The 20,592-nt window shown below is 52.9% G+C and overlaps 8 protein-coding genes across 8 annotated transcripts; 3 read left to right on the top strand and 5 right to left on the bottom strand.

Moving 5' to 3' along the window:
• The first annotated feature begins 328 nt into the window (after positions 1 to 328).
• PV07_12443 (NADH-cytochrome b5 reductase 1) lies at positions 329 to 2,074 on the top strand. Its single transcript, XM_016399970.1, has 3 exons — positions 329 to 630; positions 690 to 844; positions 903 to 2,074. Exons 1-3 carry the CDS (start codon positions 626 to 628, stop codon positions 1,679 to 1,681), a joined length of 939 nt encoding a protein of 312 aa, XP_016242338.1. The 5' UTR covers positions 329 to 625; the 3' UTR covers positions 1,682 to 2,074.
• A 753-nt stretch (positions 2,075 to 2,827) lies between these two features.
• Positions 2,828 to 3,886, top strand: PV07_12442 (uncharacterized protein; the record flags this gene model as incomplete). Its single annotated transcript, XM_016399969.1, has 1 exon — positions 2,828 to 3,886. The coding sequence occupies one exon, from the start codon at positions 2,828 to 2,830 to the stop codon at positions 3,884 to 3,886; it is 1,059 nt and encodes a 352-aa protein (XP_016242337.1).
• Positions 3,887 to 4,126: 240 nt separating this feature from the next.
• Positions 4,127 to 4,747, bottom strand: PV07_12441 (uncharacterized protein; the record flags this gene model as incomplete). The annotated part of the gene is made up of 1 exon (XM_016399968.1): positions 4,127 to 4,747. The coding sequence occupies one exon, from the start codon at positions 4,745 to 4,747 to the stop codon at positions 4,127 to 4,129; it is 621 nt and encodes a 206-aa protein (XP_016242336.1).
• Positions 4,748 to 4,834: 87 nt separating this feature from the next.
• Positions 4,835 to 5,069, bottom strand: PV07_12440 (uncharacterized protein; the record flags this gene model as incomplete). The annotated part of the gene is made up of 2 exons (XM_016399967.1): positions 4,835 to 4,887; positions 4,946 to 5,069. The coding sequence occupies 2 exons, from the start codon at positions 5,067 to 5,069 to the stop codon at positions 4,835 to 4,837; spliced, it is 177 nt and encodes a 58-aa protein (XP_016242335.1).
• A 63-nt stretch (positions 5,070 to 5,132) lies between these two features.
• PV07_12439 (uncharacterized protein) lies at positions 5,133 to 5,848 on the bottom strand (the record flags this gene model as incomplete). Its single annotated transcript, XM_016399966.1, has 2 exons — positions 5,133 to 5,752; positions 5,803 to 5,848. 2 exons carry the CDS (start codon positions 5,846 to 5,848, stop codon positions 5,133 to 5,135), a joined length of 666 nt encoding a protein of 221 aa, XP_016242334.1.
• Positions 5,849 to 6,740: 892 nt separating this feature from the next.
• On the bottom strand, positions 6,741 to 9,745 carry PV07_12438 (uncharacterized protein). The gene is made up of 2 exons (XM_016399965.1): positions 8,850 to 9,745; positions 6,741 to 8,795 (listed from the first exon to the last, which is right to left on the bottom strand). Exons 1-2 carry the CDS (start codon positions 9,151 to 9,153, stop codon positions 6,952 to 6,954), a joined length of 2,148 nt encoding a protein of 715 aa, XP_016242333.1. The 5' UTR covers positions 9,154 to 9,745; the 3' UTR covers positions 6,741 to 6,951.
• Positions 9,746 to 10,730: 985 nt separating this feature from the next.
• PV07_12437 (uncharacterized protein) lies at positions 10,731 to 14,820 on the bottom strand. The gene is made up of 5 exons (XM_016399964.1): positions 14,500 to 14,820; positions 14,140 to 14,406; positions 12,715 to 12,755; positions 12,460 to 12,623; positions 10,731 to 12,348 (listed from the first exon to the last, which is right to left on the bottom strand). Exons 1-5 carry the CDS (start codon positions 14,541 to 14,543, stop codon positions 11,212 to 11,214), a joined length of 1,653 nt encoding a protein of 550 aa, XP_016242332.1. The 5' UTR covers positions 14,544 to 14,820; the 3' UTR covers positions 10,731 to 11,211.
• Positions 14,821 to 15,596: 776 nt separating this feature from the next.
• Positions 15,597 to 17,709, top strand: PV07_12436 (uncharacterized protein; the record flags this gene model as incomplete). Its single annotated transcript, XM_016399963.1, has 5 exons — positions 15,597 to 15,772; positions 15,828 to 16,018; positions 16,073 to 16,370; positions 16,422 to 16,959; positions 17,017 to 17,709. 5 exons carry the CDS (start codon positions 15,597 to 15,599, stop codon positions 17,707 to 17,709), a joined length of 1,896 nt encoding a protein of 631 aa, XP_016242331.1.
• Between the last annotated feature and the right edge of the window lie 2,883 nt (positions 17,710 to 20,592).

The following is a 20,592-nucleotide window of genomic DNA, read 5'->3' as shown; positions in this document are numbered from 1 at the left end:
GGGTTCCGTAGAGGGTAGTCTTTCGCCGGATCAGTTGACCCAAGATGGAGAGCACCGGGTATTGTACGCGCAGATGGAGCTACGAACAATCCCGAAGACGTTCGTTGTCCTTCCGCTGCTCGGCGAGGTTGACAGCGCAGTTGAACGGCACAGTCTGACCGAGTGTCTCCCCACATATACACCCGAACTGGTAGACGGGGAGGTGAGAGGAGGCGGGCCACAGGGCTCCCAGATTCTGTCTGACACAACAATAATATTTTCATGGCTTCTTCATCGGAAACGCCCCGCACTTTGTCACCATATACAGTCAAAGACACCTGGGCGGCAGCTGGCTCTGAGTGGCGGCACCCCTCCAACAGCTAGTGCCTAGCGAAGACCCCCCGGGCCTCTAACTGAACAGGCCACTCCATCCCGCGAACGGGCCCCACGCACAACGCTGCTCACCGCAGCGCCTGCCGAAAGATCCCAAGTCCAGAACTTCCCCAATTCCGATATATTTTTGTGACCCCGACCACAAAAAATCTGCTTGAACAGGTCAAAATTCCCTTGGTCGTCTTTGCTATTTGCGGTGGCCTTTGCTTCAGGGAGATAGGAAGGGAAAAGCACTGTGCCATCTCTTGCAGCCATGGGGTAAGTCGTCTACGTGCACCTTTCTCAACTGTTTCTTCAACGCTCACCTGATCTCTCAGAAACCCGGCGTTTTCGCAGGCCAACATCAATGGCGTGTATATCCCCTCGGTGCTTCTGATCGTTGGAGTCGCCATCGTTAAGCGGGAATATGTCCCTTACGCAGTCGCCCTCGCTGCCATTGTCGGGGGCTACAAGATCTTCGCTGGCTTGACCCGTAAGTCTTGTCGCAGTTGATGCCAGACAGAAATCCAACTGACATTTGTGAATCACAGCATCGTCACGAAAAGTCCTGAAGCCCGACGCCTTCCAAGAATTCCCATTGACCAAGATCACCAAGACCTCCCACAATGTGGCCATCTACCGATTCGACCTGCCCCGGCCCACGGACATTCTGGGTCTCCCCATTGGCCAGCACATGTCGTTGGCAGCAACACCCAAGGGCGCCGATAAAGAGGTAGTCCGGTCATATACACCTATCTCTTCCGACGAGGACCAAGGTTTCTTTGAGCTCATGATCAAAGCGTACCCCCAGGGCAATATCAGCGCTCACATGACTACCTTGAAGGTTGGGGATACCATGAAAGTCCGCGGTCCCAAGGGCGCCATGGTGTACACCCCGAACATGTGCAAACGCATTGGCATGATTGCAGGCGGAACAGGAATCACGCCCATGCTGCAGATCATCCGCGCCATCAACCGTGGTCGGCCCCGAAACGGCGGAAAAGACACCACCAAGGTGGATCTGATTTTTGCCAACGTCAACCCTGACGATATTTTGCTGAAGGAGCAGCTTGACGCGTTGGACAAGGAAGACCCCGACTTCAGCGTCTACTATGTCCTGAACAACCCGCCTGAGAAATGGGACGGCGGAGTAGGCTTTGTGACTGCAGATATGATCAAGGCCAAACTCCCGGCGCCGGGACCTGACATGAAAATCCTGATCTGTGGTCCCCCGCCCATGGTCAGCGCATTGAAGAAGGCCACCGAAAGCCTCGGGTACCAAAAGGCTAGACCGGTCAGTAAACTGGAAGACCAGGTGTTTTGCTTCTAGAGAAGATCAGCGTGGTGGGTCTATAGATCGTTTATGGATCTAGCAGGGAATGAGAAAAGACAGCGAGCCCATCCCTCGCATTTCGGAGTTTTTCTGTCTGCAAAACATCGAGGCATTGGGTCGAAGCTGGGCAGGTGTTGAGTTGTCGCTGCGGTCGGGCATAGCAGCTTGTCAATAGATGGCCATACCCTCTCAGTTGATCAGCACTTGAAGAGCATCGTCATTTGGCACGATATAGAGGATTGAAGTTTGTGGCTGTGCAAATGGTCGTTGTAGTTATTGCCCCCCATCCGGTGCATCTGATCAGCCTATGACGTCAATCTTGTATATCGCACCAGTTCCCCCTTTGCGCCCCGATCAGGAAATCAAGGAAGCGTCTCTTTCACACGCGCTACCGTGGTGATCGCCTCCCCTGGCACGAAGCCCATAGATTCGACAAGACAGCTTCAAGCTCCCACCCTTGAGCTTCTACCTGCGGGTTTGCCACGTAACGACAAAGGTGGCGCAAGCTCTGGACGGGCGATCGACGCCTCAATCCAATCACGCAGTTTGCTTCTCTCCTCATGCGCGCGACCCTCCTCCCTCCCTCATCTGTTGGGTATTCGTCGCTGCAGACTCGCCAACTCTTCAAACCGGATTGGATCGCCGTCTGAGGCGAGGGTACCTCGGACTCATGATAATGATGGTGATGATGATGGATATATTTCCCATATCTCCTCCCCTCCTCAAGATTTGCTGTGTACTTTGTATATCCCGAGCAGTACCTCAGTCCTGACTCGTGTGCCTCCCGATCTGAGCGAGCGTTCCTACTTGTTTGTCTGTCGCTGATACTACGTGTCGAATGCTTTACTTGCTTACTTAACGAGATCATACGCTTAGTCTATATTGATACCCCCGTTGAGCGAGTTTCTGGTTCGCAGTCTTGCCCTCCATCGACATGATACATGAGAGGACGACAACCCATACACGATATAGAAGGATATTGGAATCATTGTCAGAGTCACTAGGTACACAGCCACGGCATCAAGCAGGACAAGAGCCGGGATCCTTGTGCGGTGCTATTGATTGCTACAAGGGAGTCCCCTTTTCCGGCTCAGCCTCGTCCACAAAGACGAACCGCCACCATCACTCTAAGCGAGTACAACCATGAGGTCCTCGTATCAGACAATAACAATACCAACCCTCCTACTGTCCCTCATACCCCTCTCTCATGGATCGGCAGCCAACTCGACCTTCCCCAAACGCGGCCTCTGCTACATCGCGACCGACCACTCGGAGTCGGACTCGCACATCTTCACCACCTCCAACTCGCCGCTGACGTGGTACTATAATTACAGCCCCTGGCCGGGCCCCTCGAGCTCGCTGGCGCAGTGGAGCACGGAGTTTGTGCCCATGGTGCACTCGGCGAGCGACGCCGCGGCGTCCGTCGACACGATCAAGGCCATCCTCAACGGCAGCGCGGGGATCCCCCTTGCGGCATCATCGGGCGGCGGCGGTCGCGGGAACAGGGTCACGCACGTCCTAACCTTCAACGAGCCGGACGGCGACACCTCGACCGGCGGGACCGACTCGGCGCCCGACCACGCCGCGCAGGTGTATATCGACACGATCCTGCCGCTGCGCGCCGCGCCGTACCACCTGCAGGTGTCGCTGCCGGCGACGACGGGGTCGGCGCGCGGGCTGGAGTGGCTCCGGGCCTTCAATGTGTCGTGCTTCCGGCGCCGGCCCGCGGGCGGGTGCGCGTTCGACTTCGTCGCCGCGCACTGGTACGGCGACCTCGCCGGCATGGCCTCGTGGCTGGGCACCCTGCACGCATTGTACCCGGCGAAGCCCCTCTGGGTCACCGAGTTCGCCCTCCCCGCGGCCCCCGCTGCCGCGACCCAGGCCTTCTTCAACGACTCCCTCCCCTACCTGGACGCCCTGGCCTACGTCCCCCGGTACGCCTGGTTCGGCGCGTTCCGGAGCAGCGGCGGCGACGGCAACGAGTGGACCGGCGACCAGGTGAGCTTGTTCGACGGGCACGGCAGGTTGACGGACCTGGGCGCTGGGTATCTCGGCGGCGACAAGGATGGCTTCCACGAGGGCGAGAGCGCCAGTAACAGTGCTGCTGCTGCTACTGCTGGGTTTGCCACTACCACGATGTCGTGGACCATGTGCCTGTTGCTGGCCTGTTCAGTCGTTGCGAATCTCGGTTGGCTGCTCTGATTTGGAGATAATATATATTAACCGCCATTGCAAAGTCTTTTGTCCCTTTCATGTCCCCCTTTTTTTCCCTTTTCTCTTTCACCCTGCGCGTTTAGAGCCGTGATGTCCCGATAGTTCCCCAAGGAAAAGTCAGATCAGTACTGCCCAAAACGACCGAGCCAGCGAAACCTGGTATCTGAGTCAACACCTCGCCTTTCGACCCGCCTTCTCCCCAATGAATATTGGGTCGGAAGGACAATATCAGCCGGTAAAAGGACGCCTGGAGAGATCGACCAGCTGGTCCGCAACCCCGTCCAAAAACTCGTTCCCGTACCAACTCATGACCTGCTCCACCAAGAGAAGGAGCCTTTGCACCTCAGCGACAAAGGACGTGTGACACGCCATCAAGAGGTTCATGTGGTACTCGGTGATGCTCTCCTCTTCGACGGTGTGGTGGACCCAGAATCCAAGCCACGGTCCCTGCGTACAGAAAGAGAAGGCGAAGGGTCCCATCCCTTCAGGCTGTGCATCTGGCGAGGTCTCCTTTTGTAGATCAGTCAGCTGCCGCAGAAGATTGATCATACAACTTCTTGCCATAGCCGCTTGATTCTCTGCTCCGAAGCCATTCGCCCCAGTAGCGTACCCTTCGCCTTCAACCACTAGCATTGGGAACCGGACGTCCAAGGAAGTCCGCGTAGGATCCGAGAGAAGCGTTTGCTCGTGTTCCAAGTCTGCTAGATCCTCATCCGCCTTGAGCTTGTTCATGCCCTGCTTCCGTAATGCGTCCCCAATCATTGAATCGCGAAAGCCGACTGTAGCATCAGGACGAGGGGGCCTGATAGTCCCATACAAGTTGCACTCGGATGCCGTTGTCGGGGTCATTGAAGGCGATTTGTCTGAGGAAGACCCGTCATCTTTCTTTTGTCGTTTGATGGTTCGACTGACAGAATCATCTGTCTCGCTGGCAGCTTAATGTTCGGGATCGGCGTCGACAGAATCAGTTGTCAAAGTCGTATGCCAGTCTGGAGTCAAAAATTAGCACACCATTATATACACGCCAGAGCCAAAGGGAGAACGCACCAGCCTTTCTCCGAAAAGCCAAGATCCCGCCTTTATCCATTTGTTTCAAAGCCTCAATGATCGGCGCTACCAAGTCATCTTCTCTCACCGCTGACAGAAGGCTGTGATAGAAATCTTTGGACATTTTCTCTCCTATACCGAAGATCTCGGTCTTCCTGTTTTCGGATATCTCATGACTGAAAAAGATTTAATTCAAATGGGACTGAATCTCTGCCGACGGAGGTTCAGGGCGAACAAATATCCTGGCGCGACGAAGAGTTTTGAAGCGATAGGTACTAGCTGCACCGTTTGGTGATAGGCTCCTGGTTGTTGAGTCTGGGAACAAAGTTGAATGGCTTGCTCCCGGCAGTGGTGCAACTCTCCGCTTCCTACCTCGACGTGCAGGAGTAATAACCATCTCGCTGGGCGTCTTCAGTTGGCCTTGAAGCCTCTTTAGATTTACCGCGGTGAGCTGAAGTTTTGGCAGATATGGATGTCGTTTCTTTGAATACCACTCTTTGGGATCATCCGATCGCTCAGTACCCCTATCCTCTGGCGGGCTGACCATCGCGGTGGGTAATAATATACCTGGCAAATCTTTGTCTGATCGTCGTTGCGAGTGCTTGTCGTCGATAGGATCCTTTTGCTTCTGGGCTCTGGTCCCTGGGAGTGCGATAGGCTCTGGAAGAGAGGAATGAGGATTTTCGATCGCGTCGACCGAGAGAGTCTGGTTGGCGATTGTAACAAAAGAGCGTAGTTGTTGCGACCGAAGATTTTTGCGAGTAGAGGTAGGGCTGTTGCTCTTTATTGTACCCTCGGAGTGCTCCTCTTGGAGTTGTTAGTATAGGCAGTTGGGGAATGAAAGGAGGGAAATACACCTTTGATGGGCTCTGCCTGCTTTTTATTGAGCCGTTTTGGAGCCATTTTGCGAGTGACGGAAAAAGTACAACCAAGTAGCTGGAGGCCGTGATCCCGCTGAGACTGTCGCAGGAGGAAACAAGGACGTTCAGGATGTCTGGTACAATTTGATTGCGTCCACAGCTGAGAGGGGGACTTATTGTCGTGGGCGTTGTATCTTCAGGGAAGGTGCGCTCACTCCCCGAGTCATTCAGATCTGAGAACTTGGACTCAGAGGGTGTTGGCATGTGGGAAACGAATTCTTTGTTGTCCCCTGGTCGACAACATTCTTTTTGTCGCTCAGTCTCAATCGACGCAAAACATCTGGCGAAACCCGGATTCTATGAGATGCCGCGAACGTTCTTTTTCTTTGGCCAAGTCAGTATCTTGACAATAACAGACCTTCGAGCTGCCAATCTGACCTGAGTTGTTGCAAAGGGCTAGAACCAGTTCGGTCTCTGTGTCGCGTAGTAGACCATGTGAGCCACGTGAGACCTCCTCAAACGACGCCGTAGGGAGCAGGCAGATCGCAGGCATATTGAAAGTGTTAGCAGTTCTGTTTGAAGCGTTCCTGTCTATAATAATGTTAGCGACTAGACCTAATGCTGGTACCACTTTGGAGGCATTAATGGGGGATGCATGGTTGGAGAGGAAGAGATGGTTGTGGTAGAAAGGGGCAAAATCAGATTCGATCTGGCCACAAAGTGTATTTGAGATAGGTGCGAGGCGGACTCAATTGCAGCACAGCAACAATTAAGCCTCTCGGTCGTATGATCTGTGATATCTGGAACTAGGGCAATTTACGATTCTTCCCCAACATCAAATAGAGCATGTCCTTGTAACTGAAGAGGCTCCTGTCATCGACGGAAAAGTTCGACTGCGTGACAATACATAATGACCGTCGAGAACAAGTTGAGCATATATATGTGCAGGGTGTAGTATTAGTGTAGTATATCTATGTAATATCATCATGGCAGCTCATTGCCAATATCGATTCGTGTCGTGCCCAATATTGACCAACGCTATGCTTTTAGAAATCAGAAGTGTACCGTGCCCTCGACGATATACAGCAGCGCGCCATACTCAAGGACTGAATTGTAGCGCAGACATCCTCATCTTTCACCCTCCTTTTATTTATGACGATATTGTTCAAAGGCCAAATCAGGCAATCTTGGTTCCCTCGAGAACGGAGGAGGACTTCCAGCGTGCTCACTCCTCCCCTGGCTCAAGCTGCGGTAACTGCTCGCCCCCATGCCAGCAGCACCCTTTACCAAAGTCTCTTCGCTTTCCTCTCCGCGCGGCCCGAATCGCGAGTAAGCCTGAGCGCGCATCGGTTCGTAGCTCTGTCCAAATTCAGACATGTCGCGGTTGTGACGGGGAGATGATGCAGAGTACGGCTTTGGCTGGAGAAGGAAAGAATCGCCCTCGAGGTCCTGGGAAAGATTCTTTTGTGCAGCCTTGCGGCGTTTGCGGTGGGGATTCTCTCTGCAGCAAGAAATGATGCTGTTGATGACAATCAGAAATGCAAGGATGGCGGTCAGAGCAGACTGGACCACAATCAGGACGACGCCGGTGATGGTCTTTGTGGTCTGTGCGATTCCAAGCTCTTCCACAAAAATCAAGATACAAACGACCGACATGACACGGACGATTTGAATGATGATGTTGATCCAGTTGCCCGACTTGCGCTGGTACGGCCGGCTCCACAGAAGCAGAAAGAGCATGAGAGCCTCAATGATCAACTGGCCAATTGTTTGAACGAGGCCATGACCGTCGCCTGCAGCCAGAACGCACCCTTTGGCGAACATGTAGACAATGGCTGGGATGAAGAGCCACCAATATCCCTTCTTGTAGTTTTCGTAGAAGAGCTTGTACTTCTTCCAGGTCTCCTTGTTTTCAAACAGAGCACTTGCGTCGCCTTCAATCTTCTTCATCTTGCTGACCACGCTCCAAATCTTGAAGATGTAGAATCCCAAGATCGCCGTGAACGTGCCCAGGGTGAGACCTGCAAGAAGCTTGGCCGCCCACGAGTCGCCGTGTGTGAACTGATAAATGCAGTACAGGGTCCAGACGCCGTAGAGCAGGAAAATCAGGTTGGTGATGGTTTGAGCCATGATGCGCCAATATTCCTTGCGGAAAGTGGTCAGAGACTTGGGGAATCTGCCGAAAAGCGACCACGCCTCGAGAATGACTTTGAAAAGAAGAATACCGACCACGATGGCCGCAACAACAATTGCGAAGATCAGGAGGACGGTCATGAAGGTGTTGGCCTGGGGAATCGTGAGCTGCTCGACGTAGCCCTGAATGCCTTTGACAAGGTGTGATTCCTTGGAATTGCTGTCGCCAGAATCTGCGCTGGTGTTATTGCTGACGGAAGTGGTGATCTGGCGAAGCATCAATGAGACTGATCGCTTTGCGATGCCGGTCGTGGTTTTGGTGGTGGTGCCGTCCGGGAAAACCAGAGTCGCGTTTCTAAGGTAGTCATAGCTGTCGTTGGTCAAATTGCCTCCCGTGTGAGATCTAAAGGAGTCAATTGACCGCTGGAGCCCACCCCAAGAGATGAGGCCAGTGCTGAAAGCGAAGTTCTTTGCAAAGCTGCGGTACACGCCGGGGTACGTGACCGAGTGCATACCGTTCATTGCCATTCCTTGAAACCAGCACATGACCTCGAAAAAGCCAGGACTGGAAGAAGTCGAGCCAGGATGTGCTCCAGTGGCAGCCGCGCCGAGCAGTGACACCGCCAACGCGCCGGCAGCGATGGCCGCCGCGACATACGACACCGCTGGCACATCCGTAGTCTTGCCATTAGAAACACCGGATTGAATGCAGGCCAGTTCTTGTCCGTCTTTGGCCTTGAGAACCATCTGAGCGGTTCCATCGAGATCGGGCAGAGAGTAGGCTATTGAAGGAATGAGTGAGGTGTACTGTGATGGGATGACTTGTGATCCATTGGCGGAAAATGATGATGCCGGAACTGAGCATCGTTAGTATCGTTGTGCTTAGCAGACAAAAGCATCATTCGACTTACCGGGACACAACTGGTCGACTTTGGTGGAATCATCACAGGGATCGAAGGTATTGTTGTACACTTTGATGCCATATGCAGTTACAATCAGTTCGGCCGTGACGAACTGTTGCTTTGTGCTGGAGCCGGAGACATCAAAGTCGATCTTGTTCGTCGACCGATCAAAAGAGATGTCGACATTGTTGACCTTGATTGTTGATGTCCCGTTGTTGCAATTGGAGAAGCCATTTGTTTTCAAGATATCTGTTCCCAGCACAGATGGAAGGAGAGCCAGAGAGGCCAATGCCACTGCCGATGGCCTCCACATGATGGTGTGGTGATATGGTGTGTCCGAATGATAATCACGTCGCCGTGAAACGGCAATGATCCAACTTCTTTTCCTATATCTCTTCACAACAAGGTATATTCACGGTTTGGCGAAGACTCGGTGTCGGAGGTATTGGATTCAATGGGTGCCAATCGTTGGGGAAACGAAGAGAAGGTTTCCGTTAGAAACGTCAAGGCGGGAGAATCGAAAGCGAACGACAGGCAAAACAATAACAATAGTCAAGAGCGAACGTTATAGAAGAAGCGAGTGTTTTGAAGCAGGGACGATTGAACAGTTTGATACAAGTGGGAAAAAGGACCGAAAGAAATGGATTTTCAGCTGCGTGCCTCGACACATGCGATGCGAGCAAAAGATATGGCTCATGATCGGTCTGGTTGGCCAGGGTCAAGGGTTTGGGGCCGCATGGAGACGCCCGTTTCAAGCTGTGGGCTCTGGGCACTCGGAGGACGACAACAGGCACCAGAAAAAGGTGAAATGGTTGAATCGATAGCCGGCGAGCGAGCAGGGGGTTTGGGTCAGTGGCGTCTTTGGGAAAAACTCTGATGGTGTTTGAGTGGTTCTCGATCGATGGAGTCAGGCTCGCTAAATGGGTAATTGGGACCATGGCAATGGCCAAGTCCCAGGGACCAGGAGAATGGTGGAAGGAGAGGGGGTGGCGGCGCCGCCGCCAGAATACCACCCGGCGAGAAGCTTGGGGAAAAGTGGTGTGCGGCATGGAGAGCCCCTGCTAAGCTTGTTAGTTAAGAGTTAGCCGTCTTCATGTGGTGGCTTGGGGGCTTTTGGGCGTCTCCCCATCGGCGCAACCCCCCAAGTATTAGTAGTAGTGACGGGGACGTTACGTCGCCCTCGGCTAACCTGTACTCGAAGGTTGCAATGTGTTGAGCGCCTCTAGGGTCGTAGGGCACATGTTTCAAGGGCTCCAGGGACAGAGCTGCGACACCCTTTCGTCCTCAGTTCCTCAGTCTTCACGACCATCACCTGCGAGGCTCATGCCCCTCAATGCCCACTCTCTCGCCCTCTTTGTCTGTTGTTGCCCATGGCGGAAACCCACTGCCGAAAACGACACCGTCAACACATCAGTGGAGCCTTGGGATGGTCGGAGCAGTGGATGACCCTCGATGAGGCGCAGCCAGCAACTTGTGGTTCCCAGGCCCTTGCAACTGAAAAACTCCTTTGGAGACGGAATCCTAACGCCTATTCGTCTATTCCCGCACGGCCCTAGCCATTGACTGCGCCTCGCCGAAATCCTTTCGACTTCTCTCGTGCCTGTTGCACCGTACCTGCATTGCCGGGTGACTTCTTGTCAGCATCTTATTCGGAATGCAGCGCACCAACGGTATCTCAAGAGACTTTGGCTAGTTTCATACAGGTGGCATATAACCAAGGGGCATTCCATTGTCGCGGACCATGATTAAGTACTGCGGGAGAGTATTCAACAACCTGGCATGGGCCACACAAGACCCCTCTCCCCCGTATGTGGACTCTTGGGAGAAGCTTGTGATGGATAGTGAGGCGCCTATTAATAGACAGAGCCAACTAACTTAAGACACTTCACAGCCTCGTCTAGCTCATAGAAATGGAGAACTTTGCAGTAATGCAGTAATTGTACAAGTACGAGTAGGGTTCGTTAAGCAGAAGCCCTGTGGAGTGCGATGGCTACGCAGGTGGAATGACCACGCATTGACTTCTCGTTGCACTGTCTCTCGTATTGTGTCCTATGACCATCTCTGCGCACAATGCTTCTGGAATGCCACACATCCCGCCAGCTTCCCCCGGAACGCCCGTGAGTGTCCATAGACACACGAACGCATCGATTCGTCCCTTGCAGAGTGAGAGCACATAACATCCACCACCACCGGACTGCTCTCATCTCGTCAATGTCTTTGGTCATATTTCCACTGTGGTGTTGTAGCACAATATCTGATCGCAGCTGGCCCCGTTGGCTGTTGGGACTCTGTTGAAAATGCAAAGTAGTACTCCTAACCCCATCGACACCCGTCCCCTTCCCAATCAGGCTTATGGCAGTTGGGAAATTCTTCACCTCCCATATGGATGGTATCGGCCCCTGCCTCCCCTGAAATTTGCTCCTGGTTTGCCGGCATTCTTGGGACCAGTGGGCGCATTGGCCGGAGCAGCGCTCGGCTGAGATGGGCCACCGGGACCTTTGGGCGGTTTCGGGGTGTGTTGGCGGACTGGCCCTGCTGAGCCTCTGCCACCAGCATTTCCTTCTGGCTGGGGAACATCGTCGTACATGCCTTCCCACGACTGTGGTGCGCCTCCATGACTGTGGCCTTGGTTCTGAAAGCCGCCCCCGCCTCGAGGACCCTGCGGAAAACCGCCCTGGCGACGTACCTGTTGCTGTTGCTCATATTTCTGCTGTTCAAATGCTAATTGCTCTTGGGCCGAAAAGCCTGCACGCGAGCCGCCCATGTTGCCCGGGCCCATGGGCGGGCGATTTGACCCCATGTTCATCCCGCCCTGTTGCATCTGCATCATTTGCTGCATCATTTGAGGAGTCATGCCTTGCATGTTACCCATGCCGCTAGCATTCTGGGCATTGGGGCTGTTCGCTCCTTGCATCTTTTGCATTTGTTGCTGCATTTGCATCTGTGCCATCATCTGCGGATTCATGCCCATATTTCCCATCGCTCCCATATTGCCCATCATGTTGGCTGCCATCTGTTGCTGCATCATGGCAAAGTATTGCTGCATTCTTTGCCAATACTGTGCCATCATCTGCGGGCTCATTCCTGTGGTGCCGCCCATCATATTGGGAGCTTGAGCTTGCGGGTTTTGCGGAGCTTGGTTGTTGTCATTGTTGAAGCGGTCGTCACGTCCGAACTTGCCTCTCCCCCGACCGCGACCGTAATCGTCATCCTCGCCCATCTTGCCACGGGGCTGTGCGCGCTTGACCTCGATGGGCTTGCCCAGGATCTCAAGGGGATGGTATTGTAGGCATTTTTCTACGGCTGCGTCACTGTCAAAGGTCACGAAGCCGAAGCCTCGTGGTCGGCCGGTATCCTTGTCCATCATGAGTGTGGCATCGATGACCCGCCCAAACTGGGCAAAAAAGCTTTCAAAATCTTCTTCGGTGGCATCTTGACTGACACCACCCACAAATATCTTGGCTGTCTTTTCCTGCTCGTCTCGGGGAATCGCTCGCTTGGGATCGATCTGGGGACACCACAGTAAGCCTTCGTTCTTCCGACGGGCCGCATAGTTTCGAGAAAGGGAACCAAGTCTTTCCTGTCTCTCCCGGGATGTATCGAAATGGGTAGGTCTTACAATTTTGCCATCCAAGAAATGCTCCTTGACCATCACGGTGTTGACTGTCTTGGGGTCCTTGAACGTCAAAAATCCAAAGCCTCGTGAGCGGCCGGTGGCGCTGTCTCGCATGACGGTGCATTCTTGGACTTCGCCGAATTGAGAAAAGTAGTCGTGAAGTGATTCTATCAGTGGGAGTTAGTATGGCACCAACATGTCTTGAGTCGCGACGGATGAATGTTGTGGTGAGTGGAGAGACTCTGGGACGATTCTTACGATCTGTTGTTTCCCAATTAAGTCCCCCAATGAACATTTTTCTGTACACATCGCTATGTTAGCTATGAAAGGCCATTGGAACGACAAGAACGAAAGCTGACGACGAGGAACAGCGCGTAAAAAAACAAAAGTACTGAATGTTAGATGGTAGCGTGGAAAGCCAGTCCGCAAGTGAGTTTCCCAGTCCCTCAGTTGCCAGCCTTGTCTCAGGTCGGCTGGGGTTTACTCGGTTGCGCAGTCGTCAAAGGCTCGTGCGCCACCTCCACGAAACTGTGCGTAGATGGCATTCGACCGTGTAAGAGATGCTCTAGATGTACATTCCCGGGGACGTGGGTTCTGTCTGCTGTGTGGGCAATCGCATCGGCGGCTTGTCGCAAGAGAGCCATATGAGCGTGGACTCCCAACCATCACCTTGACATACAGACCGGGGTGGGACGAGGCCAAGACTATGGGTATGGATTTTGCCCGCCTGCAGGATGCATACACGGTCCAATATGCTCCTGAACACCTCTCCAGCGCCCGTCTTCAGTCTTCGGCACCTGAGCGACTTGCAGCCTTGGGGAGTGGCAGCTTCTTCGGTGGACGCGGCCATCCTCATACACGATGTAACAGTATGTCGGTCCTCTGAATCGCCCGTCTTCTTTCCCCCCGATATGCGCAAAGAGTCGACTTCTTCTAGCGGACAGAGGCAAAGGTTTGTTGGCTCTTTGAGATTCAGCAGATACTCCATAGCATCTATCTCCTGCCTGATTTTGGACTTTGTTACTCTGCTCTGCCTGGAAAAGTATCTTGGTGTACGGGAGTAGTTTCTTGCCCACTATTCTGGCTTCGCTGAATGACCACTTTTCGGCAATGAGTTCGACTCGGCTAGTTTGATGCAACATGTAACTAGCCACTGACGTACGGCTCAATCGGAGAGGCTTTCCAATTCCCTCATCAGTCCGAGTGACCACGGAGTGCAGCTGCCCAAGCACGACTTGATAGCCAACTGAGGTTGGACAGATGCTAGCAACCTATCCGCGCCTGACCTGAAATCGCAAGGTCTGTAGCCAGTTGTAGCAGACTGCTTGACCAATCGCAGATCTGATCCGTTGTTCGCAGTATAGATGTACGGGAGTACCATTGCCACCATGATCGACCTCCAATTGTTGTCTTTGACCCATGAACGACATCGAACCTTCAACTTACGCACAGGCAGATTTCGGGGACCCTGCACGACTTCGCAGAACCTGTTGCAGGTGGCGGCCATGGCCAGCTGCGCAACAAACATCCCCAGAGTCCTCTTCTCCATATTGTCATCGCAGTTGATCCAACTCTTTCCAGATTCCTCACAGAAGGGTGTTCACCACGAAACAGGCATGGGAAAATAAGAAACGAGGGGAGGTGCAGAACGAGGAGAAACCCGACAGGCACGCATGTACTCACCCATCCTCTTTCATATTGACATTGAATACCTCGGGCTGAGACGGCTTCTCGGATGTTTCTTGGACTTGCTTCGGACTATGAGTGCCATTGATAGGTTCATCCTGATCCTGGGGTTCCGTGTCGAAGGAAGTAGGGTCGTAGGCTATCTCTGGCTCTTCGCCATAGCCTGGTGTTTCGCTAGTTTTCATTACTGTGTCGCCAGAGGCAGGTTGTGCAGAAGCAGGGAGGGCGCTCTTAGTGGAGGCATGGTTCTCATCCGCATCGTAGCTGGAAAGGCCATGTTAGACTCTACGCCGATCTCAGTGAAGACGAGGTCGAGTTCAGAAGACGGGTCGAGATAAAGAAGGCAAAAAAACTCACAGGTCCGCGAAGAGATCCTCCTCGACATCGTCGGGTTCTGCCATCTTTATCGTGCAACAAAAAGGGGAAACGGTGGTCAAAAGTGCTACGCTTCTGCTCACAAGATCTTGCCAGAAAGACGGGCCGAGCGACCTAGAGGAGTAATCACTAGCAGCAGTAGATGGGAGAAGAGCAAAACAAGACAGTGGCTTTGACTGAGATGAGACAAAGGTGGAAATTTTAGAACAGGAGATGAGGTGAAAACGACAGTCGAGAGAGGTAGTGCGAAGGCGGGCTCTGAAGTCCACGGGGTGTACCGAGTAAGCCACCCCCGAACTTGTTTGGCACCCGCAGAGGAGCTCTGGGCGCAGTCACGCAAGTCGACTTGGCGCAGAATGAGAGGCTGAGAAGAGTTGGAGAAATTATTCGCGGCTCACGTGCAACCGGCTCTGCACTTATCCAGGTAATGCTTGACCCTAGACTGTACTACAGCGAGTCATTCCGCCGCACTGCGCTGTGGTCAGTCTGGGGAAATCCGGGTCCCCGCTTTCCTTGAATACTTCTTGGTACTGTCAGTTTTCAGATTTCATTGTGAACTCTTCGAGTCTCATAATTTGGCGGGAAGCTTATCCTTCTATATGACAAGGTCTTGCATTTTGTCACCAAGTCCATCATCTATAAGAAGTCAGGCAGCTTCTTCAGGGAATTCTTGTTCAATACGTCCTTTCAGCATATCGAGCTGCTCTGCCGGATGTGGACTTCTGTCGGCCGTCCGCGGACGGCCTGCGAAAAATGTCAGATGTTGAAGGTGAGGCATATTGCTGACCTCCCAAATGTGGATTTCATCATGCCCATTCATTGACTAATGCCTCTCGCAGATACGATGCACTGGAGAGCGTCCAACATGTAAAAGGTGTTCCAGGTTGAGACAATCCTGTTCTTACGGCAACCTTACCTCCACACGGAAGCAGCACGTTTTCATTTCGGCCAATATCAGTGATCCCATGACAGCATCTTCCAAAAGATCTCAGCGCGGTAGACTCAATGCTGGAAAGATGACAACATCGGACAGAATGCAACCTATTTCTGCATCATCAAATCTATCCCACTATTCCAACATGGAGGACTACGACCTGGGTATACCCCGGTCTTTGATACTGACCCTTGTGGATGTTTTCTTCGACAACGCATACAATGCTACCCTCGTGCTGCCAAAAAGGCTATTCTTGGAGTCGCTCGAACACGGAAGATCCAGTCCCCATGTCGTCTTAAGTATCTGTGCGTGGGCTGCAAAGTAAAGGCATGCTCAGCCCAGCCTATCGACAATTAGCTAATAGGACCCCTTTTAGTTTCTACAGAGACCAAAATGGCCAGGCAACTTTGAAAGACCACGGCTTCATGACTGAGTGGGCCCGGAAAGCCGGAAGGCTGGTATTCCAACAACCAGAGGATCTCCACGAGGATAAAATCGTGACGTTAATGACTCTGGGCCTGTTCTGGTACAGCCAAGGCTCCTGGAGAGTCAGCCAATTTTACAAAGGTATCGCTGAGCATCACCACTGTACTTTCATGGGCGTGCGCTCACTTTTTGCAGGAGTAGCCTGTCAGTTGCTCTATGTCATCGGGCTCGAGCCTGGAAAGTTGTACGGTAACAACGCGTTCGAATCTGAAATGCGCCGCCGGCGATTGTGGGCTTGCTATCTGATGCAATGTCAATCCGCCGATAGCCTGTCATTCTTCCAGCCACTTGTCGATCTGTCAAGCTTGAGCTTGCCATGGCCGGAAGACGATTTCAATGCTGGCGTTTCCACGCAACCATCAAAATGCCTGGATTCCAAGGGTGTTGCTGGCGAGAGCCTATATGCCGAGGTGATCATAGGCCTGACATTCTGGTAGATTTTGCCTCCCATACTCATTTGTACACAATCATTAATCCATGATAGGCACTCGGTACATTCGCTGATAAAGTGTCGCGAAACCGATATCAGTGAGAGGATATCGGCGTTGCATGCGTTCGACGAAAAGATATCGAGATGGTGGCAACAAGTATCGCCAGCCTTCAAATTGACGCCATCAAAGGTTATAGAGATGGCGAACGACATTCCTTTCTTCCCACAAATCCTGCTTCTCAACGCCGTATATCACCAGTCTCTTGGTGCGCTACATGCGTCTATTATTCCTCTCTTCTCTTGGAGCCCCGGCGACAACAGTTGGCTTACCTCGCGACATTGCTCAGCGCAATTAGCATTCGAACACGCCTGCACATTCTCAGAATTGGTCGAAAGAGTTGTTTCGACGTACTCTCGACCTAGTGCGATACCAACCTTTGTCGCATACGCCGCATATTCCGGATGTGCTATTCAAATCCCGTTCATGTGGTGCTCCAATCCGGAAGTACGATGCCGCATACGTGCCAATGTCAAGGCGAATATCCAAATTATACAAAGCGTGGCTGTATACTGGAAATTCGCCGCTCTCCTTGTACTGGTAACCTTACCTCGTGAGGACGGGAACCTATGCTAATGGCTTTCTTTCTAGCAAATCCATGTTGGTTGTCTATACGAGATCCACCTAACGCATCGGAATACCCTGGAAGATGAGCCTAGACATATCGACATCAGGAAGCTGGTCGACTTCAAGGTTAATGCCTCACATGCTCGTGCTTCTATTCTCGGTTTCATTGACATTTTACGGCCCAAAGGCGATGGATTCGTGGACTCTGGAGACGAGAACAAAGATCTTGGAATTGAATTGGGTACAGTCAGGAATGACCTGCCAACAAGGTCGTCCATACACGATGGTCCCATGTATGACCTGCATAGCGGTCTAATTCAACAAGAACCCCTTGAGAACAGCCCTGTGGCTTTGCAATCAGGCTTCGCCCAGACCACTGACAGTTTACGAGGTTCTGAAACAAACGTCAACCACGGCCCAGCACAGCTGGAGATCAATGTGAACCAGGCACAATACCAACAGCAGGCAGAGCCATTGCCTCAACCCAATCAATTTGATATTGAATCTGCGCCTCTTTTCCAGCTCCAGGACCAAGGTGTCACAGAGAGGCTGACTTTGGATCCATGCTATCCTTTTTTTGACCAGACCATGCTCGATCTCTTCCCGAATGGAGAGATGCCGGATCTTTCTCAGCTGGAAACGGACCCAAACTATCTGGAATACTTTGGTCTCGAAGGCTGGGACCCGGTTCAACCAGACCTTCCGAGGGACGCTTGACAAAGTCGGTGGCGAGTCACTCGTCTCGCACACGGGTCGACAGATTATGCGCAGACACGATGGTCTATCTGCTCGGCGCCAGGTTCGACGGAGGGAATTGGCCAGTGCTTAGGCCCTGTCTCCACCAAGATCCGGGACCTGTTACCAAAATTGTTGGAGCACACTGAGGTACGGAATGTGCTAACTCTTTCTAGCAGCAGAATCCCGAGTGTTCGAGGCTATCCAAGGGTACTACATGGTCAAGCAGTGCTCCCTTCCTGGTCGTGCTTCCGGCTTACCTGACTTCGATATGGTCTGCACTGGCTTCTGGGACAGTTTGACGAGGAGGGCACAAGCGCCCAGACTTCAGTCGCGGCTCCCTACTTGTCGTGAAATTTGATTGCGACTTTAAACTCTGGCTAGCCATCTCATTCGTTTAACTTCTCGGATTAATACTTGATCTATTTTCATGGTACACGTCGGATAGCTGCACAAACCAATTGCTTCTCTCAAGTAGATACAATATAATATCAGTCTCAAGAGTTCTCACGGTTAGGCACGAATTCACAACGCCCTTTATTATCCTAGTTCCTGATTTAATCACACCTTGACGTTTCGACTCTTCTTGACGATACAACGTTTAGAGACCGGACTGATTAGGAAGTAATTCTCCATTCTCATCGACGCCGGCGTGGTCGCCTCGGAGAGCTCGAGATGGCGACACTCGCGGAAGAACTCGGCCAGTCCGTGTCGCAGCTCCATGTAGGCCAGGTGAATACCTAGACAGATCCGCGTCCCTCCTCCGAACGGAGCAAACGCGTGCTTTTGGGCGCCTTTGAGGGGCTTCAGGTAGAATCGATCGGGGTCGTATCTGTGGAAAGTCACGATCAGCCGCGGCCCACAGGGCCATTCTTTCGCCAGTCAAGGCGACGACGCCGTAAACCGCTTGAGAGATGTAGGGAAAAAAGAGAAAAGAGAGGCTCACGTTTCTGGATCCTCAAAGATAGCGGGATCCCGGTGCATCGTATAGCTCTGAGTCGTCAACGTCACGCCGGGCGGAATGTTCAGCCCGTTGATCTCAATACCTTTGGCAGGCGTCGTGCGCGGGAGAGCGCCCGGTGCTGACCCGTAGAGCCGCAAGGTCTCGGTGATCACGGCGTCCAGATATGACAGCTTCTCCAGTGCCGTGTCGTCGTAATCGTCCGGCAGCTGTTCCACCTCTTCTTCCAGTCTTCCTCGGACGTCTGGATGGCTGAGGACGGCCCACACGGCATAGGTGAGCGTGACGGCGGTCGTGCCAGACCCGGCCACGATCAAGGCTGAGGCCTGGGAGCCCAGACTGAAGTCGGTCATGGTGGTGGGGGTGGTGGTGGTGGCGGTCGTCCCCTCCTCGGCGCGGCTCATGTCGATCATGCCCTTGATGATGTTCTGTCTCAACAGCGATGAAGAGGCCCGTTTGGCCCGGCTCGCAGCCGCTAACCCGTAGTCGACAACGTTCTGCAGCGCGGTGTCACATTTTCTGGTAAATGTCGGGGCGGCAATGCGCATCATCTTGTACAGCCATGGCACCTCACCTTGCAGTCCGAAGACCATCGACGATAATTCCAGGTCGTCAATGTAGCTGCTTTTCTTTTCGACGTTATATCAGCTGTCCGTTCGGGAATTCCAGTTGACAGTCATGGCGGAACTTACTTGCCCGGCTTCCAGCAACTGTGAATCATCCCCGAAAGCCACCTTTGAAATGACATCGGTGGCCATCAACGTCCACCATTTCATCACGTCGCAGTCTCCCCTGTCCGCCTCCTCCTTCATCTTGGCAACGGCCAGTCGCGCACGCTCTGAGACCAAGTCTTGAAAGTTGACCAAAAGGGAAGACCTGCTAAAGGGGCGAGCCAGCAGTCTCCGGCGAGCTGCGTGCTCCCGAACATCCGTCATGGCGAAGACATTGTCCTCGATCCCTGGTGTCGACGACTTGTACCAATCAGACTTGACAAACCCGCTCCCGATGCGGTGGACTTCGCGAAAGGCGTCCAGATCGGACACAACGACCTCGCCGGGCTCAACTCGGACCACGGGTCCGTACTTTTGGTGAAGATCATGGACATAGAAGATGCGCTGCCCGGTCAATATCTTGTATTTGGTCACGATACTGGTGAACCTGGTGTGCCATGGTCCTGGTACCGCTGAGAGTGGGCCAGAGAACGCTTTTGCGATGACCTAATATTGGTTTTATGAGCATGGACGATCAAAAAATCGTGGGATTGAAAAGATAGAGCTTACCCTTATGGCCAATGATAACACTCCCACGAGCAATGCCAGAGGCACAAGGTATCGAGATGTCGCAGGTGAAGCCCAAATCATGGTTGCGGTGGCCGCGGAGGCGCGTCTGAGGGTATCACAAGTGCTCAAATATCACAGTCGAGAGAGTTGATCCCTTGAGGTGGCAGAGTATACCGTGTCAACTATACCAGAATGAATGCTTGATCTTTTGAAGCTCGGGTTTTGCTCTCGTGCACAGTTCTCAGGCTCTGGGATGCGACATCCCAAGGGGCGCGTGCAGAGTCTCCAGATTACCAATCTCCGTCCGACTAAGAAGGGCAGGTGATGTTCGTGATTCGTCACGGCCATCAGTGCAGGGTGGGAGAAAGAAGAAAGACTGACGGGGTTCGAAACAGGGACTTTCCATGCCGTAGCCTTGTCGAAAGTTTCTCCACTTCCGCACCAGGAAATTCCCTTCCGTATTCGGTTAGATTAGTCCGTGCCGTCATCCACTACATGGCGCCAGCCGTCAGAAGTGATCATGATCCCGGTCATTAGAGAAGGATCTCGCAAACGGAGAATGCAAGGGACCCCTTTTGCCGTATCAAACTTTCCAGATGAGTTGGCTTTTGCCGGAGTCCCGCA

The sequence above is a fragment of the Cladophialophora immunda genome (assembly GCF_000835495.1).
Source record: "Cladophialophora immunda strain CBS 83496 unplaced genomic scaffold supercont1.9, whole genome shotgun sequence".
Taxonomy (NCBI): domain Eukaryota; kingdom Fungi; phylum Ascomycota; class Eurotiomycetes; order Chaetothyriales; family Herpotrichiellaceae; genus Cladophialophora; species Cladophialophora immunda.
Note: the sequence above shows the minus strand (reverse complement) of the source record. Positions and strands in the feature narration are given on the sequence as shown.